This window comes from Drosophila sechellia, chromosome 2L, assembly GCF_004382195.2.
Source record: "Drosophila sechellia strain sech25 chromosome 2L, ASM438219v1, whole genome shotgun sequence".
NCBI classification, from domain to species: Eukaryota; Metazoa; Arthropoda; class Insecta; order Diptera; family Drosophilidae; genus Drosophila; species Drosophila sechellia.
The window spans coordinates 7,959,946-7,970,881 of record NC_045949.1 but is presented as its reverse complement, the minus strand read 5'-3'; the positions used below and the strand labels follow the sequence as shown (position 1 = coordinate 7,970,881).

At 46.1% G+C, this 10,936-nt stretch overlaps 3 protein-coding genes across 3 annotated transcripts; 2 read left to right on the top strand and 1 right to left on the bottom strand.

Moving 5' to 3' along the window:
- The first annotated feature begins 11 nt into the window (after nucleotides 1–11).
- LOC6611619 (beta-lactamase-like protein 2 homolog) lies at nucleotides 12–1,172 on the top strand. The gene is made up of 2 exons (XM_002036119.2): nucleotides 12–123; nucleotides 191–1,172. The coding sequence occupies exon 2, from the start codon at nucleotides 208–210 to the stop codon at nucleotides 1,084–1,086; it is 879 nt and encodes a 292-aa protein (XP_002036155.1). The 5' UTR covers nucleotides 12–123; nucleotides 191–207; the 3' UTR covers nucleotides 1,087–1,172.
- Nucleotides 1,153–2,787, bottom strand: LOC6611618 (beta-1,3-galactosyltransferase 5). The gene is made up of 2 exons (XM_002036118.2): nucleotides 2,149–2,787; nucleotides 1,153–2,084 (listed from the first exon to the last, which is right to left on the bottom strand). Exons 1-2 carry the CDS (start codon nucleotides 2,474–2,476, stop codon nucleotides 1,168–1,170), a joined length of 1,245 nt encoding a protein of 414 aa, XP_002036154.1. The 5' UTR covers nucleotides 2,477–2,787; the 3' UTR covers nucleotides 1,153–1,167.
- A 277-nt stretch (nucleotides 2,788–3,064) lies between these two features.
- Nucleotides 3,065–9,972, top strand: LOC6611617 (protein MON2 homolog). The gene is made up of 13 exons (XM_032727003.1): nucleotides 3,065–3,187; nucleotides 3,444–3,575; nucleotides 3,637–4,173; nucleotides 4,390–4,961; nucleotides 5,019–5,449; nucleotides 5,512–6,227; nucleotides 6,348–6,686; nucleotides 6,768–7,421; nucleotides 7,523–7,710; nucleotides 7,876–8,038; nucleotides 8,092–9,014; nucleotides 9,080–9,162; nucleotides 9,222–9,972. Exons 1-13 carry the CDS (start codon nucleotides 3,065–3,067, stop codon nucleotides 9,413–9,415), a joined length of 5,055 nt encoding a protein of 1,684 aa, XP_032582894.1. The 3' UTR covers nucleotides 9,416–9,972.
- The last annotated feature ends 964 nt before the right edge of the window (nucleotides 9,973–10,936 follow it).

Below are 10,936 nucleotides of genomic sequence, written 5' to 3'. Positions count from 1 at the left end.
GCACTGTAGACCAACAGCTGTTTAATTTGCAGCAATAGATAAGACCAAAGTTCATTAAAACCCTGAATAAATTGGTCCCTAATATTATCTTCCTTAAGTGTTTCATATTCCTCCTTAATTTATGTAAGTATATAAATAACATAGCAACCTTCATGGTGCAGAGTAATCGGAATACGTATCGCTTTCTTAGATTTAGTGAACGAAGAGATGTCGCTGATTCCGGCTGTTACCAGACTCACCTCCTCCGTAATTCGGATACTGGGCTGCAATCCCAGTCCGATGACGCTACAGGGCACCAATACGTACCTCCTCGGCAGTGGCAGTAGGAGAATCTTGATCGACACTGGCGACGAAGACGTGCCGCAGTACATCGCTCACCTGGGAGATGTGCTGCAGCAGGAAAAGGCCTCCATCGACACCATCCTGCTGACGCACTGGCACCACGACCATGTCGGCGGCGTCAAGAGCATTGTGGGTACTAAATTGGCCGACAAGGATTGCCGGGTATTCAAGTTTGGGCGTACAGATGCCCCAGATGTGTGTCCCGAGATACCGACGGATATCAAGCTCCATCCGCTAGCACACAACCAAGAGTTCACCACGGAGGGGGCGAATGTGCGGGTGGTTCACACACCCGGTCACACCACCGATCATGTGGTGCTGGCCATGAACGAGGGCACACTTTTCAGCGGCGATTGCATCCTGGGCGAGGGCACCGCCGTCTTCGAGGACCTATTTGAGTACATGAAGAGCCTAGAAAAGATATTAAACATCAAGCCGCAGCGTATCTTTCCAGGCCACGGCAATGTCATTGAGGAGCCGATCGGCAAGATTGAGTACTACATTAACCATCGCAACCAGCGCGAACAGCAAATCCTGCAGTTCTTCGTTCAGCGGCCGAACGAAAGCTTGCAGGCTATGGACGTCGTGAAGGTGGTCTACAAGGAGACACCAGAAAACCTCTGGCCCGCCGCCGCCTACAACGTGAACCACCACCTAAGCAAGCTGGAGAAGGAGGGAAAGCTGCGGCTCAGCAAGTCGGCGGATGAAGAGTTCTATGTGTACCAGCCAACCAGCGCGCTCTAAATGCTTGATTTTCTTATTTTATTTTGTTGAGCGTATATAACTATTTGTTTGTAAAAAATTGTTAAATAATTTTCATTTTCTTTATACCTTGTTATCACACTTTATGGTGTCATCTAATAACATATTCCACAAGGTAAACTGTTCGTTATTCCTTACCATATGGATGGTAATTTTGTCGCGGATATGGCACGCCTCGAATTTCGTCCGGGTGTTGGCCATCTCGCGCACATTTACCCGCCGGATGTCAAGACTTTCAGCCACAATGCCCGTGGTGAAGACATCTTCCAGCTTTAAGAATGCGGTATTTAGCGATTGGACATACAGATCATGAACAATGTCACCAGTGAGAAGGTAGGCGGGTCCGGTGGTGAAGTAGGGAAAGGTAGGCTTTCCATACTGAGCGTTGGATATGTGATATTTAGACCACCTGTTTCGAATGGGTTTCCAATTTTGGGCCAGTCGTCCGTAGATCGTTCTATTGGCTTTAAGCGTGCTGATGAGGGTCAACAACTTCGGCACATTGATGAACATGTCGTCGTCCGTCTTGAGAACGTACTTAGCCTTCGGACAGTGAAGATCAGCCCATTCCAGCAGAGAGATGGTCTTCAGAGTGAGATTGTTGTACGAGTCTATGAAGTGTCCTCTTATCAGATCCTGGTACATAAAATCCTCCTGATCGATGGCCTTCTTTGCCAACTTGTTTTTGCCTTTTCCCAGGACGAATGCCATGCCCACGTCCCGTCTGCTGCCGTAGTGCATCCAAGTCTGCCGTATGGACATTCTTGCTGCCGAATGCCGAAGGGATGAAGTAATTAAAACTAATAACTGCGTGGATAACCCCTTTTTCGGACATATTCTTTCCATATCAATCTCTCTGTCCAGGTGACCAGGTTTGTAGATAGCTTTCACAAGCGGCATTCGGACGGGAACGTCGGTATCTATTGAGAACAACACCACTGGTTTCCTTGCTAAAATATCTTTTGAGTCTAGCTCGTCATCTGTGGAAGAAAAACAAAGTAACTTCAATATAGGTCGACGAAAAAATAATTAAATACTTCTTACCCTGGAGCTTATCCTTATCAATTCTTCTGCTTCTAATTGACGCAATAGATTCATCAATAGTTGTATAGATATCCTTGTTGCCTCCACTGCTGTTTCCTGAAATTTGTACGGCGAATCCACCGTCGAAATCTTTTATAGGCTCCTTAAAGGATCTTAGCCGTATCGCTTGGCCCACTAACTGCATTCCGGGATGCTTGGACACTACATCAGGCTTCGCTGTCGTAAAATAGTCGACTTTTTCCATTACCCCTACTTTGGAAACGTACGTGAAGACAGTAAAGCTGACAAGGATTAGAGTCAGGATGCAGCGCAGCAGTCGGCCAGCCATGGCTAAAGGTTAGTTCTAGTTTTCCGGGAATGTAACCGCTCTACAAGGTGGATTTGAACCAAGCGCCCAAAAGTCATGTTTATAAAGTTCGCTTAAATAGGCAAAACATGAAAAGCATACTTGACTTGACACTTTATTTTTTAGTCTTATCATAGTTGTGAAATCCTTTTTGGATGCTGTATTTATGGAATTGAATGTATTAGGCTTTTGGGGCTAGGGCCTCATCCTGGTAAAGATACTTCTTCCTTGCCATTATCTATATTCGATTCCGGCGACCCACAAAATTTCACCGAAACTCCTTCTCTGTTAAGGGCGCTTTTCAGGCCACTGTTGATGATGGTTCTGCTTATGTTAATTAACATGACCAGCTCGCGTTGCCAACCACTAGCAACTCTGCACTGTGTACGTCAGCTGTCAAAACGAATCACAATTTTTTCACGGCTTTTATTGTGCGCTGCATTATTATTGCATTTTCCAGAGTCCAAAGTGGTTGCGTAGCATATGCGTGGATCGGTCGCGATACTTAAATGTCGCACGCATCCGGTGCAGTGAGTGTCAAGTGACCAGGAGCGAGTACAACCAGTGACCATGTCGTTTGTGGGCGGGGGCGGGTGCGGTGGCCAGGACGTGCACAAGTTTGTGGAGGCCCTGCAGGCGGATTTCAAGACCCTCTCGCTGGAGACCAAGAAGAAGTATCCTCAGATCAAGGAGGTGAGTCCTGCTGACGTGTGATTCACGGCCGTGGTTGTCTAATTGCGGCACTTATCCGCCGACACACGAGTGTGTGTCACCCAACAACCCAGTTGGGTGGTGGTGGTAGGACGTGGGTGGGCGGGGGTTGGTTTGCTCTGGTTCCACCTGTGCTTGCTCTACGCAATTATGAAATTGATAGCCAGCGCATATGAAATTGTTTTTATGACATTTCCACCTGCCCATTAACTCTCTAACGTTTCCAATTCCAAATCAGGCGTGCGAGGAGGCCATTTCCAAGCTCTGCACAGCTGGCAGCAGCCAGCAAAACTCGGTGTACTACACCGTCAACCAGATACTCTATCCGCTGGTGCAGGGATGCGAGACCAAGGATCTCAAGATTATCAAGGTGAGAGCAGCCATTTTACTATATAGTAATTATATCTAATTGTTGCCCATATCTTTTCCAGTTTTGCTTGGGCATGATGCAGCGGCTCATCACCCAGCAGGTGGTGGACCAGAAGGGCGCCCTATACATCACCAACGCACTGTGGACCCTGATGGAGAACAACATCGAGGAAGTCAAAGTGCTGCAAACAGTAACTCTTTTGCTGACCACCAATACGGTGGTGCACGGCGACACATTGGCCAAGGCCTTAGTTCTGTGCTTTCGCCTGCACTACGCCAAAAATCCTACAATTGTGAATACGGCCGGTGCCACCATCCGGCAGCTGGTGTCCCTGGTGTTTGAGCGAGTGTACCTGGAGAAAGACTCGGTTTCCAGTCTCCAGCAGCAACAGTCCAGTGGTTCGCCAGCTGAGGGAGAGGGCGGAAATCAGGACGTTCAAACCTTTGCTTCGGATGCATTCCTGCTATTTCAGGATCTAGTTCAGCTGGTAAACGCGGATCAGCCCTACTGGTTGTTGGGCATGACCGAAATGACGCGCACCTTTGGTCTGGAGTTACTTCAGGCCGTGCTGACCAACTTCAGTGCCGTGTTTCACGAGGTATGTTTACAAATCGGCTTAGACGACGAATCGACTTTCAAGTCTTTCAATTTCCATTATTTAACCAATTGTGCCGCTTCTGTGGGCGTTTAGATCAGAAAATAAGCAAGAGCAAGTCTGAAATTTCACAGTTTCAAAGGTTCAGTTTTAGATTTCATATATTAGGCACACATTTAATATAACTATATATATTAATTAATTCCTTTTTTTTAATAGAGTAACGACTTTCGACTACTACTTAAGGAAAGAGTCTGTGCCTTGGTCATAAAGCTCTTCTCGCCAAACGTCAAGCATCGCCAGCTGCCTGCACCAAGCAATGGAAACGCTCCTGTGCCGGCCGAGAAACCCTATTTCCCAATCAGCATGCGATTGCTGCGCCTTGTGGCTATACTTATACAAAAATACCACACCATACTGGTAACAGAGTGTGAGATCTTTCTGTCGCTGATTATCAAGTTCTTGGATCCGGATAAGCCAGCTTGGCAGCGAGCCCTGGCCCTTGAGGTTATCCACAAGCTGGTTACGCGCTCTTCACTGATTGCATTCTTCTGCAAGTCGTACGACTTAAAAAATCATGCCACCAACATTGTGCACGACATGATTGCCGCCATGGGCAGCTATATACGATATTCCCTGATTAATGCATCGGCCATGCTGAATGGCCAGCAGAATGGAGTCGCCAATTCGCTGACAGCCATGTCGGGAAGCAATCAATGTGGCTTCATGTTTCGAGGTGCTTTCCTTCCCTTGGTAGCCACTTATGCGCCAGGCGTCTCAAAGGCGGTTTAGTAAGTTGAAATATCAGCTTATTTGCTTAAAATCTTATTAATAATTTTATTTTTCAGCTTGGAAATGTTGGATAAGATAGATGCATCGAATATTCCCGACAGTTATGGTATCTCGGTTGGGCATGCTATTCTACTGGATATGACCCGATCGATTGGAGGTGTCATTCAGCGAACCCCAGAGCTTCATCCCAGTCACAATACGGAAGTGATCACTGAGGAGGAGCACAAGCCTCTGTGCCTCCAACTGGTGAATTCCAGCTGGTCTGCCCTTCTTAGCGCTTTTATTCCGTTGGTGGAGACGTCGATTGACGAGGCCACCACGGAGAACATCCTCAAGGCTATGCAAAATTATGCAGCTCTGTGCGGAATGCTGGAGCAACTGCAGCCCCGAGACGCCTTTATTATGGCCATGTGCCGCGCCTCCTTTCCGCCCCACTATGCCATGTCCATATTTGCCAATACCACACAGTCGGATGGTGACCTAAGATGTGAGTACCGAATTGTATATACTTATTGCAAAGCAAAGCTTAACGAAACCTTTCCTTTACAGGTCACACGCGCAGTGGTAGTCAAGATCTAAGCAGCCAGTTCATCAATAGCTGTAGTGGCGATGCAGGAGACTTCCGACCACAGATCGTGGCGGTGGGCACACCGCTGCCATCGGCGTCGCTGCCCCACAGCGTGATGCAGGCGCCCGTGATGCTGACTAACAAGAATCTACAGTGTATGCGAGCTATTCTTTTCCTGGCGCACAACAATGGTGGCATTTTGGGTACCTCCTGGCACATTGTGCTGCAGACGCTGCAGCACCTAGTGTGGATCTTGGGGCTGAAACCTTCTACCGGAGGCAGTCTTCAGGCCATGCCAAAGCCAGCTGTGGAGGCCAATGTGGGAATTCAAACGGCAGTGATGGCTGATCTTCCGGTGCTGTCACAAATGCTTAGCCAGCTGTTCGAGTCCAGTCAATATCTGGACGATGTAGCGCTGCACCATTTGATCGATGCGTTGTGCAAACTCTCCCACGAGGCCATGGAACTGGCTTATGCCAATCGGGAACCATCGCTTTTTGCGGTAGCCAAACTGCTAGAGACTGGCCTAGTGAACATGCCCCGCATAAAGGTATTGTGGCGACCACTTACAAATCACCTGCTGGAGGTGTGCCAACATCGACACATTCGAATGCGGGAGTGGGGCGTGGAAGCCATTACCTACCTGGTTAAGTCTGCCCTACAGTTCAAGCACAAAACGCCGCTCAAGGAGAACATGGTAAGATTACCCCTCTGTATTTCTCTAACAATTTATGTAGAACGTCACTGAAAAGTGTTTTAAAGAAACAAAACACAAACAAAACACAACAAAATGCAAATGTACCCCTTTCTCGTTTAGGAACTACAAACAATGCTGCTGAGTCCTCTCTCTGAGTTGTCCACAGTCCTGCACGCAGATGTACGTCAGCGACAGCTGGATTGCGTCCTTCAGATCCTAAACACTGCAGGGGAAATCCTCTCCTTTGGCTGGCCAGCCATTATTGAGATCATTGGTGCTGTAAACGAGCACCATGGCGAGCCGTTAATTCGCACAGCATTCCAATGCCTGCAGCTGGTTATCACAGATTTCCTGACCGTGATGCCATGGCGGTGTCTACCCCTGTGCATCAGCACTGCTGCTAAGTTCGGCTCCCAGACCCAGGAATTGAACATTTCTCTAACGGCTATCGGTCTCATGGTAAGATATGTTATACAACTTAGATAAACTATTGCATACATAGTATTATTGAGTTATGTTAATTGTGTACTTTGATTGCAGTGGAATATTTCAGACTTCTTTAATCAAAACCAAGACAAGCTAATGTCCACTCAGCTGCAGGATGTGTCCATTCTGCCCGACTTCCCAGGCACAGTGAAGATGCCGCAGTTCGATAAGTTGTGGATGTGCTTGTACGCCAAGCTGGGCGAGCTGTGTGTGGATCTGCGTCCGGCGGTGCGTAAATCGGCCGGCCAGACGCTCTTCTCCACCATCTCCGCCCACGGCAGCCTGCTTAATCCGCCCACGTGGCAGGCGCTGGTCTGGCAAGTTCTCTTCCCGCTGCTGGACAACGTGCGTGCTCTAAGCAGCTCGGCCAGCAACGAGAAGGTTGACGCCAGTGGCAACATTCTTATCCATCACTCGCGCAACACAGCCCAGAAGCAGTGGGCCGAGACGCAGGTGCTGACTTTATCGGGCGTCTGCAGGGTGTTCAATACAAAACGGGAGCTGCTTCAGATGCTGGGTGATTTTGAGCGAGCCTGGTCACTAATCCTAGAGTTCATCCAGAACGCTGCGTTGAGCAAAAATGGTGAAGTTTCACTTGCTGCCCTAAAGTCTCTACAGGAGATCATGTACCACAATACAGCAGAGCGAACGGAGAGGGCATTGAAGGATCCTCAGACGGCCCAGGAGCAGGACGAGGAAATTTGGACCGTAAGTAGTCTAGAGATTAAGGTGCAATAGTTGTCAACCAAAGTGGTTGTCTTTTGTACATTTGTACTAAGTAAACCTTTGTCTTCCCTATTTTTGAGCAGATTGCTTGGAACATTTGGCTTAGCATTGGCATGGAGAGCACCAAAATGTCCACATCGACCTCAACGAAGTTGCAGCAGCAAAATAGCAATGGCGCCGAAACTCAGGAGGACTTTTACATTCCCAGTCAGGCCTTCCTCACCGCCCTGATCCAAATCTTTCCCGCCATTTTTCAGCACATTCAAGTCAAGTTAGTAGACAGACCTACATAGGAAGAACGCATTGTCATAAATTCCCCAATAATATCTATCAGATCTTTTCATTTTAAATTTGGTGATTTATACATTTGCTATGCTAAATATCTTTTTGGTTTTTTTGCTTCAACAAAATTAATTTATATTTGAAATGTTTTCAGATTTAGTGCAGCAGACTTTGACAAGTTCTGCACGGTACTAACGAACGCTGTGTGCATTCCCGTCCAGACTGATGCGGTTCCTTACATCATGTCCACTGTGTCGGACACCCTGCTGACGCCGCTACACGATGGCATTCTCGATTGCATGGAACTTATACAGAAGGCAAGCATTACAAGACAATCCATTATAATATATAATTAATAATCTTTGAATAGGAGGCGACAAAAACCGATTCCCACATCAGCCAGCTTATCCCTGCTATTTTCCGGCAGTTGCTGATCTTCAGTAAATTCGCTTGCGCACCGCCCACATTCCAGCAGAGTGTGGAGCACAAGTATGCCAAGACCTCGGGTCACTATGCCAACAATGCCTCCGTTGAGGTGGTCAGCATGAACTACATACCTTTCGGGGAGAAGTCAATCAGTATTTGCGTGAAGCTTTACCAGACAACGGCCACTGAGGATCCGGTTGTGCAGGAGCAGATTCTGCATGACATCGTCAAGGCTCTGCGCACGCCGCTGGCAATGAAGTACAAATGTCTGTCCTCCAGCACATGGAAGCTGGCCATTTCCAGTCTGATTAGCGTGTTGCATACTGGTCTCAAGGTGGCGCGAGCTAAGCCGCAGCATTTCGCAAGCTTGTGGGACGATTTGGCTGACACCCTGGACAAGTTCCTGTTTCCGGCGAGTGTGTGCACCATCGAGGATCGCGGACTCGAGGAGATCGTGCTGGATGAAACGATCGATTGCCAGGTTATTGAGCTCCTGAGGGACGAGGTGTTGCCGCACTCTCACGAAATGCCACACCAGTTTATCATGCAGATCGTAGTGCTGCTGAACAAGGGTTCTATACACTCCGCCTCAGACACGAACATTTGCTACGAATCCGACTGGAAGCTGCGCGAGATATTTGCCAAAACGTGTTTCGAGACCCTTCTGCAGTTCTCGCTGCTAGAGGACCATGCCAACACCAACAACAATCGTCTCAACGCCAATGTGTTGGCTGCTGGGGCCGCGGGAGCAGGTGGCAAGGACTTTGCCGGCAGGCTAGCAGTCACCGCCCTGTTGCATCGATTCCAAGAGGTGCTCAAACGGTTTAACGACGATGAGAGACAAAGCGGAAAGTGCCCGCTTCCAAGGTACGATTCGATTAAAAATAGTCCTGGAATACTCATATGACTCATGTATTTTACTTTGTTGTCAGGTTCCGGCTATCAGAGATATCGTTTGTGCTAAAAGCCATTGCAACACTTGTGGTATCCATGAAAAAAGCGCCAGCATCAAAGGGTAAAATATACACGACTTACCTAAGATTAAATGCAACTTACATGTTTCATTTCTCGCAGTCAACAAGCCGGCTTGGGATCAGTTGATTGGCCTGTATCCATACCTGGTGGACTGCACCACAACAACGTCGCCGGAAGTGTCGAGATCGCTGCGCGAAGCACTGCTCCAGTACACGGACTTGCTGCAGGCGCCACGATCCTGCGCAGCGGCCACCTCAAACGACAATGTAATACAATCGAATGGACAAGAGTGAAAGTATGCCTAGACACAGACAGAGACCAAGTCCACATCCAGACTGGTGACAGCTGTGCGATGTTTTTCTTAGTTGTTTAAGCGCGAACCGTTTGAATATATATTTATTTTGTGCATAAATTATGAATGTTAATCTTAGCCCTCCCTCGCATAGATGTAACGACTAAGCATCTATGTACTTACATACATACCTAAACATATATATATATATATATATTTATATTTGTAAAAGTATTTTGTAGTTGAGCTATGAAGTATACAATAGGTTTATCCGGCGTTGCCCCGTAGCCGAATAACCATGATAAAACCCTACGAACCGCTTGGCACAGGAACGAAACGCAGTCAGCTGATTCCTTTAGTACCTTTTCGAGACGCAAAGACAAAGAACTATAAGCTATGGCTAATACCTATACAAATCTAACTACGATCTATTTGTGTAGCGCATTTTAAAGTACAGACTTGCGTGTTATCTGAATCAAATATTAACCATTAACCATGATGCAACCAACCAACTTTGTAGTAACGTTTTTAAATAAAGCAAAAATTATTATTACCACCTGTTAAGCGTTGTTAATTTATGACGTCAGATTGGTCTTATCGCCAACCTCCAGTTGGATGGACGGCTGCCTCGACAACAAATTTGCCTCGTCGGTTACCTGAGCACACACATCTTCTGTTGCCCCATCCTTATCGCATCCGCAGTGTGGAGCCACCTTGAGCTGCCTCGACATGGAATTCTTTCGACTTGGCAACTGGTTTGTATTTGCGAAATGGGGTTACTGATTACTCTTGTTATGTTTGGCAAAATAAACTGTATGCGACTACATAATAAATATTTATCTCATCTTGTTCTTGCGGAAATTCTTATGTAACTAGCAGTAATGTCAAAATTGGTAGCAAATTCGTATTACCAATTTGGACTTGTATGTTTGTACCTACCTTTGGATTCCGCTTGTGCGTTTAGATCAGCGAAAGTGCAAGGTTTTAATCTAAATAAAATTTTTATTTTAATTTGTTTTGTTTCATTTTTTTGTCGGTTTTCTGTTTTTCTTTTCATTTTAATCGGTATAATAAGTATAATAACATTTTTTGTTGTTCTTGTTTTCATTATTATTATTACTGTTAATGTTAATGTTTTTATAGTTTTTTATTTTCTTTTGGTTTTAATATTAGAATTAGGCAATCGAGTTTAATACTACCTTCGTTTTAAATATTATGCAACGAATTTTTGGGTTTCTTTTCCATCTCATGATTTTTGTTTATGAATTTTTAAATGTATATATTTAATAAACTCATTTCCGTTCTGGCTAGGCAACTTCATGTGTGTCCGGGCAGCAGCCGCACACTCCGTTGCTGTCTCGTATATTTTTTTGGATTTTATATTTTTATGTTCTTGCTTTTGTTTTATGTGCTTGTCAACTCTTTTTGTTTTTATTTTTATTTTTTTTTTTTTTTGTTTTTATTTTTTACTTAATGCCGTGGGCGCTTAATGTACAGTTGCCTTGTAAAAATGTACAATTCA